This window comes from Leishmania mexicana, chromosome 25 (assembly GCF_000234665.1).
Source record: "Leishmania mexicana MHOM/GT/2001/U1103 complete genome, chromosome 25".
Classification (NCBI taxonomy): domain Eukaryota; phylum Euglenozoa; class Kinetoplastea; order Trypanosomatida; family Trypanosomatidae; genus Leishmania; species Leishmania mexicana.
Genome location: NC_018329.1, coordinates 210,076 through 228,389, shown reverse-complemented (window position 1 = coordinate 228,389; position 18,314 = coordinate 210,076). Strand labels below are relative to the sequence as shown.

Below are 18,314 nucleotides of genomic sequence, written 5' to 3'. Positions count from 1 at the left end.
TTGTTTCCATCCACCCCTCCCCCCTCTGTCTCTGCCTGCGCGCGTGTGTCTCTCTCTGCTTGCCACACTGGGGTGTACACGTATACACAGCAGGAAACAGCAGCGCAACAGGCGAGCGATCTTCTCCCCACGTAAGAGAAAGGTCATTGCCCTCTTGAAGGCCACTACAAGGGGGCGAGGAGGAACTCAAGGCCAGATTGGCACACCCGCACACGCGCATCAGCAGACGCTTATCTCCCTTTTGTTTTCTTATTATCGAAGTGTAGAAGTGAGGTAGAACTCCTCCTCTGTGCACCAGCCCGAGCGTGGTGGCAAGGCTTCGTGCATTCTCTGTTACTCCATCTCTCCGCGTTTCTGTGTGTGTGTGTGTGTCGGAAGAGTATCTGCGCCTCCTGCACTCTCTCGGAACAGCAGACTCTTACCTTTCACCGCGTTGAACTCCCTGCTCGTTCCAGCTAGAGAGAGAGTGCATCATCTGTATACCGCTGTATTCTTCCTCCCCTCCTCCTCCTCCTCCAGGCTCGCGTCTAAGCGCGTACACCCGGAGAGTCGAACTCGACGACGACGACCGTTTAACCATCGAAAAGGGCGGATATGAACTTTACACAGCAGCTGTGGTCTGTGAAGGAGTGGGGCCGAGTGATGGCCACAAGGAGCGAGTACGTCACGATTGTGCACGAGGCGACCAACGATGAAAAATGGGGGCCGACGGGGCCGCAGATGGATGCCGTATGCAACGCCTACCCCCGGGGCGGCCCCGAAATCTTGAACGAACTGCGCAGCCGCCTCAACAACCGCGACAAGTCCTGGCGCCCGTGCTACAAGTCGCTGCTCGTCATCGACTATCTCGCCCGGAACGTCGAAGACCGTTTCCTGCCGGAGATCTGCGCCTTGGTGCCCCTCATGCGCACCATTTCCACCAGCTTCTACTACACTAACCCCAAGGGTGTTGATCACGGCGTGTCAGTGCGGGAGCGGGCAAAGAAGGTTGCGGACCTTCTCAGTGATGGCCTGCAGCTGCGCGAGGAGCGCATGGTAGCCGCGCAGATCAAGGAGAAGCTCGCCCACAACGCTAGCGATGGCGGCGGCCCGAACAGCGGAGCTGGCGGCCACGGCGGCTTTTACGGTGGTGGGTATGGCGGCAGCCAAGATCGTGAACGATACCGCGGCTCTGGCAAGGGCTCCCGCCAGGCCTATGACTCCTACCGCTCCTCGCCGCTCCCTGGAACGGTTCCGCAGCGCCCGCGCACCAAGGAGGAGCAGGAACGGTTCGACATGGAGATGGCGCTGCGCTTGCAGCGTGACGAAGAGCGCCGCAGCGGCATTTCGGCCGAGCAACTGGAGGAGATGTACGCAACTAAAGTCCGCCAGCGCCAGAACGAGGCTGACCGCCAGAAGTTGACCGCGGAGGACGACGAGAGACTCGCCATGCGACTCCAGCAGGAGGAGGAGGAACGGGCGCGGCGCGAGGGTGTAGCGTTGCCGACACTGAACTCGGACAAGCCATCCAGCACGCCACTAAAGCCCCCCTCGCCCAATCCGCCCGCGACGAATGCGCTGGAAGAACTCTTCGCACCTCCCCTCTTCCCCCAGCCTGCTGTCGCCGCCCCTGCCTCGTCAGCGGACCCCTTCGATTCCTTCCTCGACTCCCGCGCCGGACTTGCGCCACAGCAGAACACGTGGGGCCAGACCCAACAACCACCGACCTGCGTTCAGAACCAATGGGGACAGCCACAGGCTGTCAACGACGCTTGGGGTGCACCACAGCAATGGCCGCAACAGTCCATGGTGCCACCGCAACAGTCCATGGTGCCACCGCAACAGTCCATGGTGCCACCGCAACAGTCCATGGTGCCACCGCAGCAGTCCATGGTGCCACCGCAACAGTCCATGGTGCCACCGCAACAGTCCATGGTGCCACCGCAACAGTCCATGGTGCCACCGCAACAGTCCATGGTGCCACCGCAACAGTCCATGGTGCCACCGCAACAGTCCATGGTGCCACCGCAACAGTCCATGGTGCCACTGCAACAGCCCATGGTGCCACCGCAACAGTCCATGGTACCACCGCAACAGCCCATGGTGCCACCGCAACAGTCCATGGTGCCACCGCAACAGTCCATGGTGCCACCGCAGCAGTCCATGGTGCCACCGCAACAGTCCATGGTGCCACCGCAGCAGTCCATGGTGCCACCGCAACAGTCCATGCCGCTGCCGCAACAGCAGCAGGTCACCCCTTGGGGACAATCCACCACCGCCTCCACAGGCAACTCGTGGGGGCAGCCTCAGCAGCAGCCGTCGAACTCTTGGGGTAAGTTTCAGCAGCAGCCTCAGCCTGGCACTTGGGCCCAGACATCTGCACCAGGTCCGCAGCTGTCCGATACGTGGGACCAGTCACCGTTAAATACCACAACGAGGACTGTCGACTGCTCGAGCAGCGTGGGTAACATGGACAACATGTGGGGTGCATTGCAGCAGTTCTCCAACCAGCAGCATAAGTGAGAGAGCACAGTATCGCTGGTGTGCGCCCTCTTTCTGGCCCCCTTCCTATATCACCTCGACGTTCACTAGTACAGAGACACCCCCACCCACCCAAACCGCCCATATATGTATACGTGGCGCTGACGATGAGCTCTTGCTGCATGTTGTCCACTAACGCTGTCGAGTCTGTCGGTCGTTTTCCGCGGGTGTACCTTTTGAATGCAGCTGAGCCTCTCCCCTTCCCTCGAGTCGCCTCCGTGCTCACCATGGACCTCATATATGGGATGCGATAATGATGAGCTTATGCACACATGCGTGTGAGGCGTCATGCAGGACGACGAAAAAAAAGGAGGAAAAGCGCGCAGACGGCGCGAGAGGGGAGAGGGGGTTGGGGTGGTTGGGAGGGCACAGGGTTAGGAATGATAGCGCACCAAGTGGAAGGCTCGCAAAGGGGGACGGAGTTTGTGTGCTGTGTGTGTATGTGTGTGCAGATGGAGGCCACTCACGTATTCGGCGTCGTTGTCACATAATCTACCACGGTGGTCGTAATCTACGCTGACGTCCTGGTGTTTTTCTCTTGTTCTTTCACCTTTGTATGGCTATCTTTCCCAGTGCACCGCAGCCGTTTTGCGTGTCTGCTGCGCTTGTATGTGTATGTATGTGTGTGTGTTTGTGCGTGTGTGGGAGAGTGAGAAACCCCGGAAGATACGCACGCACACGCACACACACACACATACATACATACCTCCAACTCTTTGTTTTTCTTTTTATGTTTCCGTCTTTCCTTTGTATCTCGGTGTGTGCCTGTGCTCTCCTCTCTCTGTGTGTGTGTGTGCTCCTGTACGCGTGTGCGTCGCTTTGGCTGAAGCGCTTCTGATGCTCGATGCTCTTTCATTTTCCTTATTGGCTTTTTTTTTCGCTCCCGCTTCTCTCCTTTTCTGCTGTGTTGTGTCGTGCGAGAGTGTCTCGACTGGTGAGTTTGACGGTGTGCGCCGTCGTTGCACGACGGCTGCGTTAGTTGATTGCTGCTGCGGAAGGGTGTTACCGGAGCGAGGTTCCTCGTTGTCTGGTATCGTCGTCGCTCGTCTCCGTTCTCCGTCCCCCTTTTTTAGCTTGTTTTACTTGCCTTGCGCGGTTTTTCCTTTTGAGGATGCCTGTGCGGCGGTTGTGCATGTGAGCGGGTCTGTTAGCTGTGTATCTGGGTGCGTGTGGCACTCGTTGCTTTCGCGGTGGCGTCCCTTTTCCGTACGTCTGTGCGTTAATCCTGCCAAGCTGACGGCACACCCTTTCTTCCGTCGCAACACCTATGCACTGAAGCTAAGAGAGCGCAGTGGGCCATACAGACACGTCTTTTTCCTTTTCTAGCTTTCACTGTATGCCACTTCCTGCCTCGACAGCAAATCGAGGCGTACGGATATTTGCGCGTGTGCCTTGATGGCGATACACATACACGCACCATGTTTCCGGTATTGCTACCCACGATACTCACCGATGTGCGCACATGAACAACTTTCCTCTTTTGCGAGATGGGAAAGCGGACGAACTGTACCGACATCTCGCCGTAGTGTGCCGCGCTCACGCACGATCGCCAGAGAGCACGCTTGCCTGAATCGATGACATTCTCTGCTGCTCTTTGTCTCACTTCGCGCCCCCACCCCGCCTCCTGACGACGGGGTAGGGGCACACCTGAGAGAGTGGTGTCCGAGGGCCCGGTACACCCACTCTGTGGGGGGGGTGTCAAGCAGGCATCTTGCTCCCTCCAACGCCTGACCACTTCCAGTACTGACATGGTCAAGCACCTACGACGTGGGGAGGTCAGAGCGATGTACCCGCTGCTCATGTCAGCGGTCGGGTCCTGGATGGTGCTGCGTCGGAGAGAGCTGCGACAATAAACAGGCCTGCGCCACCCACATGATGGTCGGAGTGCCAACGTAACTCGAGTGCAGCCCACCCGGTCCTCGGTGCCTGCTGGTGGGGGAGCCTCAGCCATCTCGAGGGAGATGCACCAGGCGGCAACCGGCAGGAGAGGTGGAGCGGCTGTGAGGCGACCTGCTCAGCGGGTGGGTGGGTCGAGTGTGGGGCCGAGGCCGTGCTCAAATGGATGGGTCAGCGCAGTGCTGTAATGCGTGCCTACGGCTGCTTTGAACAGCGCGGATGGGGCCTGTGGTCTGTCGGGGTAGCGTAGAGTTGGGCACATGCTGTATGGCAATCAACACGCTACAAAGCAGAAAAAAAAGACCGTGCCCTCTGGTGCCTGTATTTCTGTCTGCCTTCTCCCCCTCCCCCTTCTGGACGCTGCTCGTCGTGCGTCGTCTGGATGGTCGTTCTCTCTCCTCCTCCACCCCGTTTTTCCTCGCCTCTTTCTTCTTTTGTGTTTTCTTTGCTTGTTGTCGTTGCAATGCCTGGAGATGTGCTCGCCGTCTTCTGTTATTATGGATGCATGTGGTGCTGTGTCGACGTCACCGCTGCGTTGTTGCGCCGTTTTCTGGGCAACTGAGAAACAAAAGATGTAAGCACACATCTGTGCGACGTGGCTTACATGTCCCTGCCTTGCCGTCTCTCTCACTCGGCCACAGACCACTGTGCGTGCTCGTCTCTTGGGAGGCTTCTGTGTGCGTCGGCGTGAGAGTAGCAAGGCCCTGGCAGTCTAGTGGATTTCAGCCCACTTTTCTGACACGAAAGGCACCCCCTCTCCGGCTTTGGGATCCTGTCCAGGGGGAGGGGTAGGCTCGCCGGACGCTTCTGAGGTGTAAGCAGCGGAAGAGAGTCGAGGCTGAGTGACGAAAGACGTGTTTGCAGGACTGGCTGGAGAGGCCGTGCTGCAGCCGCCCCTCCCCTCCCTTATCTCTCGTACCGGCAGCCGAGTACCGCTGTCGTTTTGCCCTTGTTGGCTCCTCACCCACATCTGCCCCCTTCTCGGTTCGTTTCTCTCGGTGTCGCCGTACACACACACACACAGCCGCCATGCTGCGCCGCACTTGCATATCTCGTGGCCATGCCACGTCGAACCTTTTCGCCCCTCCTCACTCGGGTCGTTGGTTCAACCCGCCGCATCAATGGACGATGAGCGACACGTTTGTGCCGGTGTTCTTCCTAGGTTTCTCACCCATGGCCATCTGTGTCTACCTCTACCACGCTGCGTACATGCCGCAGTACTCGCACTACCAGGAGAAGAATTACTACCCGGCCCAGGTGTACACGAAGGAGTTCATCCACAAGTACAACCGCCTGGAGCGCTGGCGGTGGTACTAGATGCGTGAGAAGAGCATCGGGTGCTTCTGCTTGCGCTTATGTGCACATGCATTGCTCCCTCGCCTTCTTTATGTGTGTGCGTGTGTGGTCAAGTGGACGCATACACGCCTGCTTGGCTCTCTCTCCCTCTCTCTTTCTCTGTGGATGAGTTTTGTTGCTGTACCGGCGTATCCCCCCTCGCAAGGTAAACAAGCAGAAGGCATAGGCGCCGTCAAGGCCGGAGGAAACTAAAAAGCGCCATTACCCATGGACGAAGAGCGAAAGCGAGGGGATACTTGCTCACTCGCGCCCGCCAACGTTCCTCCTCCTGCCTCCTGGTCTCTCTCTCCTCGCCGCTTCTTCGGCAGCTCTTGAGGGAGGAGGGCACGCATGTGATTGCGGCGGTGGTTGCGTCTGCCCTGCTGTGCGCGTGTTGCGCCTCCGTCGTCTCGCTCCTCTCTTCTTTCACCACATCTCTGTCGTCTGTGCCTCCTCCCCCTCCCCATCTTAATTCCTACAGGAGCACGCGCACACCGCTGCCGCCGCAGGTGACTCCATCCACCCCCACCCCCTCCCTCCTGCTGCCCTTCATCGCTGTTTTCTCCGTCCGCTTGCGTGCGCTTCCACCTCTTTCTCTGGTCACGTTACCCTCCTCCTCTCAAATACCCGCTCACGGTACCTTCGGCGCCTGCGGGTTGCCTGAAAGGCACCACCTGTGTTGCTGTGTTTCTCCCGATGTAGCTGCACCTGTGCTTGTATCTGTCTGAGTGCTCGTTGCCATGAGTATGGATTGCGAAGGAGATGGGGCACCGTGCGTGGAGTGCGGCGAGTTCGACTTCTTGCCGTACGCTTGCGCGTGGTGTTGCGGCACATTTTGTGCGGCGCACGCAACTTGCCACCACATTCCGGCACACGTCGCGCCCACCGCTCCTGGTGTGTCATCTACGTTCCCACTCCAAAAAGCAGCGGGGGACGCTGCGATGTCAAGTTCCGCCCCGCTGTGCACGCCTCCGCAAGAGGCGCTGCTAACGCTTACCGAAGCTGGCGAGGCACTGACGTCAAGCGCGCCCCCCGCTCTACATCATCGATGTGTTGTGTGCCAGTCCGTACTGTGCGCTCTGGCGCCATGCCCTCAGTGCGGGGACTGCTACTGCGCCGCCCACCGCTTTCACGGTCACGAAGACGTCGCACCGAAGGCGCTGCAGCAGCGGAGAGAAAATCGGCGCGCCGTCTCCTTGGGACAGCAGGACAGGAACGGCGTGACGACAGTCGATCCTGTTGCGGCGTTGTGCGCCCCGTTCACGCCAGCACACCCTCTCGTGCTCGCCCCTGTCGGATACCGTAGCCGCCGGACGGATGTGCTGGCGCTCATCATTGCCCCTGCCACCGCCGCATCGACGAACCTCATAGGACCCGCGGTGGTTGGTGGCGAAGCGTCCACCTATACCATCGGCGTCTGCAGCTTAATTGTGGCGACGGAGATGTCAGTCGGTCAGCTACGCGATCGACTCGTGGGGTTTCTGCGAGATGCATCGGTGCCCACAGTGAAGCAGGAGCAGGATAGCGAGGCGGCCGGGTGGATGATGTCGTCTGGGTGGTCGGAGTGGGTCTCCTCAGCGCACGCGACTTTGTTCAGTGTGGCCCCCGTTGCCACCGCCACTGACAGTGCGGGTGCTGTCAGGTCAACATCGCGCCGCGTGCCAGCGCTGTCGCTGGTGCAGCTCCCGGTCGATGCTATTCTCCGGAAAGCACCGATGGTGAATGCGGCGGTGCTGTTGAGCCTCACCGACGCCACCGCGGCAGAGCACACGGCTCCAGAGGAGGTGGTGGCTTTGCAGCGTCTTTTGATAAGAGTCCTGTACGGGATGGTCGCCTCCCCGTCGGCACCCTCCTCCTCGACTGCTGCCCCGTCGACGTCTGCCCACCGCGATGACCGCGTCAAGGCGCTCGCCACGCGTCTGTATCTTCAACATCAGCAGCTGCTCCGCCGTACCGCGGCAGACACTCAAGAAGCCAGTGTGGGTGCCGCAGATGCGGCAGCAGGCAAAGCTGAAGGGCGCGACTCTCAGCCACCGGAGGATTGCACCGGGGCCTCTGCACCGGAGGCGGGGGCGCTGCTGGAGCCGGTACCCAACGGTGAGGGTGATGTTACTCCGCCTTCTACCGTTATCGATGTGGCTGGCAACGTGACACCTTCGCCGGTCGCGTCTGTGTGGCCGTTTCGACACGCACCACCGCTGAACAGCTTCGACTTCTTCAACAGTAAGCTGAGTCCGTGTGGCGCTTCGGCGATTCGCCCTGCTACTGCCCCGCGCGTTGTCGTAGCGGTTTTCGTCGCGGATGCCGCCATGCCTGTGGCCTTGATGCCCATGTGCATCGCGCTTGGCCGCGACTGGCCGCTTGCCCGTGTGGTGGATCGCCTGCGCGAGGAGTTTGGGGAGCAGCAAATGGCGCAGCACCGCGACGCCAGGGCCGCGCTCAACACGTTCTCTGTGTATCGTCTTGGCAGCGGCAGCGGCGCCTCTTCGGCAGCGGCGGGCACCGAGGGAGGGCTAGCCTGCTTATGGAGTGGCCGCGCGAGAACCCCCACCTCGTCCACTCCGGTGACGCTACAAAACGGGGATGTGCTGCTGCTGTGCCCCGCGGATTTGCCTGGCGCCGAGGCTGCGGTGAAGGACGAGTTGCAGCGACTACAGAGCTTGACGGGGAAGGCGAAGGCGGCGCTCAAGGCAGATCAAATGCAGAAGTGTGTTGTGATGTGAAGCGCGCGCGCACGTACACACACACACACACACAAGATTGGCAGAGTGGCGGCAGAGCTGATGCCTTGTGTGTGCGTAGGTGTGTGTGTGTGCGTGCTCCGAGAAGAGGCCAACAACGGAGTCTTAGCAGGTACAGCGAGCCAGTGCCAATGAAGTCGGGGAGGCGAAGAGAACGGCGGAAAAGGCGGGAAACGCGGAGAGACACGCTTTCCCAGAGCCGAGTGCGTGTCTGTGCGTGCGTGCTGTGTGAATGGGGGGCGGGGGCGGGGGCGGGGTCTTCTCATTTCACAAGGCACATCGCCGACTCGCCCGCGCGTTGAATGATGGCTCGCACTCACCTCCACTCCTTTTCCTTTGTTCTGTCGGCCTGTCTTCTCCTTCTTTATCTCTACTCCTGTTCCTGCTATCACGCGCATCCCTCGCTGCGCCTGTGTCTCGGTATGCGCGTGTGTGATTCTAGGAGGTCACCATCGATCGTTGTTGCCATAGGTGCCCTGATCATGTCCGAGGCTGTCGTGCGCGCCGAGCGGGAGCTCTATGCGTACGTGGTGGCACTCCAGAGTGTGCTGCAGGCTGCAACTGAGGATGCCATGCCGCAGAGCCTGTGGGACGGTGCCAGAGAGAAAGACGGCGAGCTGGGTGACCCTGCTGTCGATGGAAGCCATCACGGCGGAATGCCGGACACGTTGATCCAACAGGTAGAGCGTGAAACAGCACTTGAGCGGCGCCGCATTCACGAGCTTGTGCGTCGGCAGCTGGCACCGCAGCGGGCTGCCCTCCGCGCGGCCATTGTCCAGCTCGGTGGTGGCCAGGATGCTTCCGGGAACATCATCGATGTTCCGGTAGCGTTGCTCGATCAGGAGATCGCGGCTGTGGCCACCGAAAGCGCGGAGCTGGGCCGACGCATGGTGGAGCTGTACGACGAGGCGGCGCTGCTCGCCACGCGAATTGAGGCGGAAGTGATGAGCAAGTCGGTGCCCCCCCTGTAGGGAATCTCTCCCCCCTCCCTCCTGACGGGTGGCGCACGAGAAGAGAGAGAGATGCACGAGGGCTGGTACTGCAGCAGCTGAGGCGTCGCGACTCCTCTCGTTCTTTTCTTTCCGTGGTGCCTGTGAAAGGACGTCAAAAATCTGCTAAGCCACCCACATCTACGTAAGAAAAACCACGCGAGGGAATGCGGCGTGATCCCGTGCTGTGCCTGTGCCTCTGCACAGTTCTCCGCCCGCTCGCATCATACATGTCTCTCCGCGGGCCACCCCTGACACACTGGCGGATAGGTGGGGAAGGGGGCAGCAGGTCCCGGCATCAAGGTCGCGTAGCGCAGAGAGGGCAAGAGAGTTGTACAACAAAGAACCGGCGAGACACAGGTGAGCGAGGCAGCAACCACGATGTGCGTCTCAGTACGCGCTTCATGTCTGTACACGTAACGCGATGCGCGCACACGTACCCCCCCCCCCCACACACACGCCCACGCAGACGGTGGGTCTTGCATCTTTGTGCCGCGCTCCGCCGTTTTTCGTCTGCGCTCTGCGACTGCTCACCCCCTCTCCCTCTTTCTCTCTCTTCTCGTCCTGCCCCCTGCTTGCCATCGCCGGCGCACGCACACACGCAATCCGGCGGCCGTGGGTAGGAGCTGGCGAAACGGGAACGGGCATGGCTGCATCGCCACCACTACCTCGCACACGCAAGCTAACCACACACAGCTTGCGGTCCTACCTTTTTAGTTTTTCTGTCGGCCTCCTCTCTCTCACGCAAGGTCAAGCGTAGTTTGTACATGCAGGATGCACACCTGTCGACTACTGCGCCGAGGCCACATGGATGTGGAGCCGTGGATGGGGGTGAGCCGCTACCCCGTAGGACCCTTACTGGTCGGCGGCGTCCCGACCATTCGCGCCGGCTACGACCACTTTAAGTTTATGCGTCCACAAGCGCCGCTACGGGCTGTGGGGCTGGACAAGCCTCTTCCACCGGTGCTTTTCAACCGCATGGACCAGATCGTGCTTATCGAAAACGCGCTCGCCCTCCAGCGGACAGAGAATCAGATCTCCGTCACGCTGTCGCAGCTGGCGCTCGGCATTCGAAACGCGGAGAACTTCCTCGACAAGCATCTCATGAACAAGGAGGTGCGGCCGTCCATCCATACACTGTGGTTCCACGAGGGTGGTCTGCGCGAGCACCCTCATGTGTTGTCCGGCCTGGCGGCCCACCACTTGGTGCCACTTTTCAGTCTCGTTAGCTACGACGTGGAACGGGGCAAGATGACGGTCTTCCAGGCGGAGGAACTGTACGAGGAGCTCATGGACTGCTCCGTGGCGCAGCCGAAGATTGTGCAGCGGGAGTTGGCGAACCAGATGGTGCGCGTCTACTGCCTGAACGACGACTATGACAAGGCGATCCGCGTGGTGGATGAGATGTTGGCCAAGCACATCCGGCGCACCTTCGTCACATACGCCCCGATCTTCCGCATGATCCGCGGGAAGCGGGATGTGGCGCAGCAGATAAAACTGCTGAACTACATGTACAAAACGGAGGGTGGCCGACTGCCCAAGTTCCTCTTCATTGACGTGCCGCGGATGCTGTACATGTTTGGTGTGTTTGCTCGATACAACTGGATCCCGATTAACGTCTGCTTCACCATTATGTGCACGGCGCTGACGCTGCAGTACGTGAACTACGCGAAGTGGTAGTATCTCTCGTGTGCTTGTGGAGCGGGGGGTGGTGATGAGATCCGAGCAGGAGCCCCCCCTCCCCACTGCAGACCAGCGCAAGGACGTGTGCGCTTACGGGTAGCGACACGGTGGCTGCACGTTGGAGACACGGCTCACGCGGCTCTGTCCGCCTGAACCTTCTCCGCTAGTGGTTGTGAGGGATGAGTGGTTGACGGGTTGCTTCTACTGCTGTTTCTCCGTGCACGTCCCATCTAATTTACCCACATGAACACCCAGGAGAAGAGAAGCAAAGCAGAGAATACCCGCAACACCGCAGAAAGGTAGACCACATGAGGGAGGGAGGGGGGGGCGGGCGGGCGGATGCAACGCCGCGCACCTACGATCAAGCCGTGAATGGATGTAGCTCTTGTGTGCACTCTTTTCATAGTTTATTTTCTCCCCCTCTCACGGCTCTTGTGCACCGACATTCGTTGCTGACCACCGTTTTACGCAAGGACCATTTACACCCCAACGGACATTACCGCAGCTGCTTTTCCATGTACCTGGGGCTCTTTTCACGGTTGGATGTGTCTGTGTCTCCCGTCAGCCACCGCCCTCGTCCTCTTCCCCTCTTGCGCCCCAATATGCACACACATTGGCGAACGTATGCGCATCTAAACCCCAAGTCACGCTCATCTCTTCCTTCTATCTTGCCTTCTCTGCCCAGTGAACACTGGCCCTCCATCGATCGCTCTCGTACGCGGTGTACGCCGTGGACCAACGAACCTCCTCACTATCGCTATCCCAGCGCCACAGCTCGCACGAGGCCGCAAAGCATAAACAAAATCGTAGAGGAGGTGGAGGGGCACGAGCGCCACGCAGGCGGGGGAGGGGAACAAGACGCGCGTATCACGGTGGCGGAGAGAGAGAGTCGTCCTTGCAAGTGCCGCCGCGAGCCGCTGTCGTCTGTCCAGTCTGTGCGCGTGAGTGCAAGTCGGCGTATAGCTGAGGGCTCTGCAGCCGCTTAACTACTAAGAAAACTCCTTTCGCCCCATCTTCTTTTGTGTTTCTCTCACTTCCGCCAACGTGGATAGCAACACACATTTCTCTCGTGGGACGTGTTGTTGCGGTCCGCGTCTCTCTCGCCATTCCCCGCTTGCGTATCTTGGCCAGTGTGTGAGCGGCATCTCCGCCGACATTCTTTTCTCTCTCTCTCTCGCACCACCTAGAATGTGCGCCAGCCATGTCGTCTCGCTCATCACACTATAGCGCGAAGTCGCTCTCCTCCTCAGCGGGGGAGTCGATGGTAACGAGCCACAGCACTGTGTCCTCGAGCCGTCACCGTCGCACCGGCGCTGTCTGCATCCATGAGCCACGCGCCCCACCCATGAAGATGACGGCAATGGAGCGCCTGCAACACATCCGCAACTCCATTACTCGGCTGAAGTATATTTGTGAGCGGCAGTATCACACCGCAGCGCTTGATCAGGCGTCCGAGGTGTCCGTCACGTCGTTCTTTGAGCGACTCCGCAAGAAACTGTCGAGGCTCGAGTTCAGCCGTAGCCACATCGGCACCCCAGAGACCGGCGGCCCGCAGCAGCTGAAGTACATTGCGAAGGAGGCGAGGCAGCTCATGAACACCGTGCAGGAGGTGGTGCGCGACACGGCGAACACTTCCGCGACGGCGACATGCATTTACGAGGGCATGCAGCATCATCACATGCAAGAGGCCATGGTGGAGCTGGAGGAGCTGTCCGCGCTCCTGGCAGAGCGCCCCAACGAGCAGCTGAGTCGCGTTAACGTCGATCTTCTGGCGGACCTCGTTGCTTTTCATATCGACGAGTTCGACGCCTTCATGACGCTGCGTGTCGAGGCATTTGTGAGGGAGATGCAGAGTGAAGGCGCCTTCTACACCGGCCCCGTCATGACGGATGCGTCTCAGAAGGCTACGCCAATCGGTGTGTGTTCGGCGGTGCTGCTAGACGTTGCGGTCGGCGTGCGGCCAGCGCGGTCGGCTCGCATCGTGCTTGAGCATGCGCGGCATCAGATCACCAAAGTCGAGAACCGTCTGCACGCTGCAGACATCGCGCTGCAGGAGTGCCAGTTGGTGGGCGAGGTTGCTGCAGAGGGTCAGCAAAGGCAGCAGGCAGAGGTGCAGCGTCGCGAGTTCACGATCATGAAGGGGCGGATCAGCCACGCCCTGCGCCAGCTGGATCGTGTTCAGCAAGCATGGCTGGAAGAGGAACAGAGCATCTTCACTCGTGCCGCCTCCGGTAGCCACGATCTTGCGGCGCTGATGCAGACAAAGCGCCTGCGCGAGGCGGAGGCGATTGAGGAGGTGCAGCGGCTGCACGACCAGACGATCCATGCTTGCCTGCCCTTCGCCACCCCGCAGTATCACCGCCGCTACGGTGAGACGTACGGCCAGCCGTGCCACGTCCGCCTCGGCTTCCACTTCTTGCCAGATGTGAACACGGCAGCCGAGGTGGCCGCCGCTGCTGGATCGACCAGTGCCGCGGCGCCGTCGTCGCTGATGCTGCGCACCCTTTCCACGGAGTACTTTGCGCTGATGCGCCAGCTGCGCGTTGCTCCTGCCGACTACGACACCTACGACTACCTTGTGCCGAGCAAGGAGCAGTTCTGGGTGAACTTCGCGAGCTTCCCGGAGATGGTGAAAGGGGCTCGCTGCGCACTTCGCAACGTCGACGCTCGCCTCGACCACTTCCGCGCACTGGAGGAGCAGAAAGAGGTGGGCGGCTACTTCATCATGAACGGCGGCGAGCGCATTCTGCGCGCGTTGCTCATGCAGCGTTGCAACGTGCCGATCAACATCTACCGCGAGAAGTTCGTCACGCAGGGCCCGCACTTTTCCGCCAAGGCTGTCGTCATTCGCTGCAAGCGGCCAAGCGGACTGACAGCGCAGAACTACTTCTACTACACAACGCAGGGCGAGGTGATCTTCTCGTTCGCGCGCAAGGTGGTATGGCATCTACCGGCGCCGCTACTGCTGAGCGCAATGAGTACGCAGAGCGTGTCGGCGGTGGAGCTTCAGCGGCTGCTGACGATCGGCATGCCAGATGGCAACCACGTCGCCCGTGTCGAGGCACTCCTCCAGCACCACCGCCGCAAGCCCTACGGTGATCTGCGGCACTTTATCGACTACATCACAGTTCTCGGCCGCATGTACCGCGAGTACCACCAGAACTCATCTGCGTTTCACTTTCTGCCGCTGTACGCGAAGGGTGCGACGTGCCAGCACGACGCGTGGTACGGTATGTTCATGCTGCGACGCCACGTCCTGCCGCACTTGAACAGCTGTGATGTGGCCACGCCGGATCTTGCCCCTGACGCCACTGCGCAGAAGCTGTTAGCGTGGCTGTCGCCCGCTCTTCTCGCCGAGCTGGACCGCAAGTTTGACGTGATGATTGCCATCACTCGGCAGCTGTACCTCTTCATTGACGGCGCTGTCGAGCATCAGGGCAACGACGTCCCGGCGTACCAGGAGCTCTTCACCGTTTCGCAGGTGCTCATTGGTGCCTTCGAGGTGTGCCTGAACCGGTACATGCGCGGCTTTGTCTACCGCCTCGCACGGCACCTGCCTGCGGCGCTCTTTCGCCGCATCCTCACCCTGCGCACTCTGCCCCCCGTCGACGCCGGGGACACCATGCGGCAGGTGCGTCAGTTTGCGGAGTTTTGTGGCCGGCACGGTGGCAGCGACCCGCTCGATCAGCTTGCCCGTCTGCTCGTGACGGGCAACATGAACCTCAACCGCGAGGAGGACTTTTACTGCCCGCAGACGTCTGGGTGGGTGGTTATGGCCGAGCACCTGAACTTCTACCGCTTCTTTGAGCAGCTTCGCTGCGTGCACCGTGGCAAGACGATCGCCGACATGCGTTCGAGCGAGGTGCGCAAGTACCCGTGTGAAGCGTACGGCTTTATCTGCATGGTGCAAAGCCCCGACGGCGAGGACTGTGGCGTGCTGAACCACCTGAGTCTGTCGACCATCTCGTCGAACTCACCGGATGCGGCCATGACAGCGCAGCTGCGGGAGATAGTGCGCAAGGCGGTGCCGGGCGTGCGCAGTCGCGCGACGCACAGCACAGTGGTGGATCAGCTTTGTGAGACGGTGCCGGTGTGGATGGAAGGCGAGCTGCTTGGGTACCTCAGCCCGGCAGACGCGGCGGAGGCCGCGACAACGCTGCGCCAGCTCAAGGCGCTCACGCTGCGCTCGCAGGTGCACGTGACCGGCATCGTACGCCGCAAGGATGCGTCGCCTCTGCAGACGCTGGAGGTGGTGTACGTGGCACCGAAGAACAAGGACCCGGCGGGCCTGTACGTTTTCTATGACTGCGGACGACTCATGCGTCCCGTGCAGCGGCTCGAATCGTCGGTGCGCAAGGACGCGACCCACCTCCCTTTCCCGCTCATGTTCATTGGCACCTGGGAGCAGAGCTGGCTGGATATCGCCGCCGTCCCGAGCGACCCCCTCGACGCCGTCATGCAGCTGAACCGCAAGTATGAGTACATGGAGCAGAACGGCACCAACCTCATCTCCCTCACCTCAGCGACGATCCCCTTCTTCGAGCACAACTGCTCGCCGCGCAACCTGTTCCAGTGCGGCCTCAGCAAGCAATCTTCTGGCACACAGCTGCAGGCGCTGGCGTGGCGCAAGGAGGCAAAGCTGTTCCGCACCTATTGCCCGCAGCGCTACATCAGCCGCACCCTCCCCATGGACTACTACGGCCTCGACGACGTGAACCTCGGTGTCAACGCCGTGATTGCCGTTCTCGCCTACACCGGCTACGACATGGACGACGCCGTCATCATCAACAGCACCGCTGCCCAGCGCGGTATGCTGACGGCCGGTGTCACGGTCGCCAAGATTGTGACGGCATCCGGCAAGGGCTCCGACAAGGACGACGTCTTCGTGTTCCACAACCTGCTCTCCACGGGCGAGCGATTCACGGCCGAGCTGGAGGCAAACGGGCTGCCGCCGAAGCGCGCGAACGCGAGCCTGGACGCGTTCTCCTTCGATCGAGATCACAAATACCCTGGACTGCGAGACAACAACGACGTGTACTGCTGCGCCAAGCGGGTGGAGCGAGTGGACCCGTTCACGAACAAGTCTGTCTACGAGTACACGCGTCACCACGCCACCAAGTGGCGCCACTTCGACAAGGGCGAAGATGCGTGGGTCCAGCAGGTGATTCCGCTCGTGTACAGCGGGCCAGACCCGACATCGGTGCTCATGATCTTTCGCATCCCGCGTCCACCGACCGTGGGCGACAAGTTCTCGTCCCGCCACGGCCAGAAGGGTACGTTGCCGCTGCACATCCGCTCTCACGACCTGCCTTTCGCCACGGCTAGCGGAATAACGCCGGACGTCATCATCAACCCCCACGCCTTTCCGTCGCGCATGACGGTCGGTATGGTGCTGGAGATCATGACCGCCAAGGTCGGTGCCATCGAGGGCCGCTTCATCGATCACAGTGCGTGGTCGACGGTAGACGAGCAGCCGCGAGTGGCGGAGTTGATTGGCGAAGCGCTGGTCAAGGCAGGGTACAACCGCTACGGCCGCGAGCACCTGATCGACGGAATCAGCGGTGAAGAGATGAAGGCGGACGTGTTCATGGGCATCTGCGGGTATCAGCGTCTGCGGCACATGGTTAGCGACAAGTGGCAGGCGCGGGCGCGTACGGACGCGCACACGTACCGGGCGGTAACCAAGACGGGGCAGCCGGTGAAGGGCCGCAAGCGCCACGGCGGCGTACGGGTTGGGGAGATGGAGCGGGACGGCTTGCTATCGCACGGCATTAGTGAAGTGGTTGTTGACCGTCTCCTTCACGTGTCAGACAAGACAAAGGCATTCATCTGCCCGCGGTGCGGTAGCTTGCTCTCCCTGTACGAGCGGCATGCCACTGAGTACGGTACATGGCGCACCTGCCGCTTCTGCGGCGCCGGCGCAGACGAGAGCACCGACTCGATAGCTATGGTGGAGATCCCACAAGTGCTGCGGCTGTGGGCGGCGGAGCTGACGAGCATTGGCATCCGCGTCGTGCTCAAGACGTCGGAGCTGTCCGACTTTATATGAGGACGAGCCGCGGAGGTGGAGCGCACTGCTTCTCCCTCACACTGCTTTGTGCGTGTGGGGTGTGCGTGTGCCAGCCTTTGATGAGGGCTCGGTGGGCCTCGCGCTCGTCGCTGTGTGCGTGCGTGTGTGTGGTTGTCCGTTTCCATTTGTCAGGAGCGGCGGGAGGTGTCTGTCTGCTTGTGCGTGTCTACGCAGCTTCTCGCCTCTCCCCTCCCCCTAAAAGACGCGCCATAAAATCTCGAGTTAATCGGCGCTTTTTTTATCTTCCTGTGATCTTCTGTGACGTCGTCTATACGCGCGTAACAGCGAACGAGCAATAAAGGGCAGGCATGCAACACGCTCACACCTCCGAAAGGTGCGACCCTCTCGGACACGTGGGCGAAGGAATCGGTGGCGCTAGCGAAGTCATGGAGAGGTGTGTCACACACACCCATCCATACACCTCCTTGAAAAAAAAGGGGTTGGGGGTGGGGTGGGGAGAAGATGGAGCGCCATCTTTTTCTGTATGCCAGGACCGCACCCGCGCTCCTTCGCTGCCCCCCAATCGACTTCCGAGAGGTGCTCATGCTGCGCGTGAGGGCTCTTCTTCCTCGCTTTTATTCGCGCACACACACGCACGTGCCCCTGCTCTCGCCCTCATTTCTCTGCTGAGAGCAGAGGGTGGGTCGGAGATTCTTTTGGTGCTTACCCCCCCCCCCACTGAGCATAGGCACCCCAACCACCGTGAAGCCGTCTCTCTCTCTGTCTGCGATGCTCTCTCTGTCCCCTCAGTCCCTTCAATGTGTGTGCTGCTGTCACCCCTCTCTTTCCCGCTTTCTCTTCACCGCTGATGCCGCTCTCCGTTACGCATCCTCTCTCTCCCTCCCCCCACACACACGCACACGCACACGTGCACGTGCATACACGGCGACTCACGGCCGGCTCTCCACCGCATGTGCCCTCCAGGAGTTCCACAAGGAGCGAAGAGGGAAGGCGGAAAAGAGGGACGAGGAAACGTGAAGAAAACAACAACACAAAAAACACGAACGTACCGTATGCAAGTTGGCGCACAGTTGCGGAGGCATTGACCCACCCACAGACCCACTCCCCTGTTGCCACCTC

General features: G+C 60.5%; 6 protein-coding genes across 6 annotated transcripts; all 6 read left to right on the top strand.

The window, feature by feature from the left end:
• Window positions 1-594: 594 nt before the first annotated feature.
• On the top strand, window positions 595-2,502 carry LMXM_25_0670 (putative epsin; the record flags this gene model as incomplete). The annotated part of the gene is made up of 1 exon (XM_003876071.1): window positions 595-2,502. The coding sequence occupies one exon, from the start codon at window positions 595-597 to the stop codon at window positions 2,500-2,502; it is 1,908 nt and encodes a 635-aa protein (XP_003876120.1).
• Window positions 2,503-5,445: 2,943 nt separating this feature from the next.
• LMXM_25_0660 (conserved hypothetical protein) lies at window positions 5,446-5,733 on the top strand (the record flags this gene model as incomplete). Its single annotated transcript, XM_003876070.1, has 1 exon — window positions 5,446-5,733. One exon carries the CDS (start codon window positions 5,446-5,448, stop codon window positions 5,731-5,733), a length of 288 nt encoding a protein of 95 aa, XP_003876119.1.
• A 758-nt stretch (window positions 5,734-6,491) lies between these two features.
• Window positions 6,492-8,474, top strand: LMXM_25_0650 (conserved hypothetical protein; the record flags this gene model as incomplete). The annotated part of the gene is made up of 1 exon (XM_003876069.1): window positions 6,492-8,474. One exon carries the CDS (start codon window positions 6,492-6,494, stop codon window positions 8,472-8,474), a length of 1,983 nt encoding a protein of 660 aa, XP_003876118.1.
• A 500-nt stretch (window positions 8,475-8,974) lies between these two features.
• On the top strand, window positions 8,975-9,463 carry LMXM_25_0640 (conserved hypothetical protein; the record flags this gene model as incomplete). The annotated part of the gene is made up of 1 exon (XM_003876068.1): window positions 8,975-9,463. The coding sequence occupies one exon, from the start codon at window positions 8,975-8,977 to the stop codon at window positions 9,461-9,463; it is 489 nt and encodes a 162-aa protein (XP_003876117.1).
• Window positions 9,464-10,255: 792 nt separating this feature from the next.
• LMXM_25_0630 (conserved hypothetical protein) lies at window positions 10,256-11,161 on the top strand (the record flags this gene model as incomplete). The annotated part of the gene is made up of 1 exon (XM_003876067.1): window positions 10,256-11,161. One exon carries the CDS (start codon window positions 10,256-10,258, stop codon window positions 11,159-11,161), a length of 906 nt encoding a protein of 301 aa, XP_003876116.1.
• Window positions 11,162-12,365: 1,204 nt separating this feature from the next.
• On the top strand, window positions 12,366-17,213 carry LMXM_25_0620 (RNA polymerase I second largest subunit,putative; the record flags this gene model as incomplete). Its single annotated transcript, XM_003876066.1, has 1 exon — window positions 12,366-17,213. One exon carries the CDS (start codon window positions 12,366-12,368, stop codon window positions 17,211-17,213), a length of 4,848 nt encoding a protein of 1,615 aa, XP_003876115.1.
• Window positions 17,214-18,314: the final 1,101 nt, after the last annotated feature.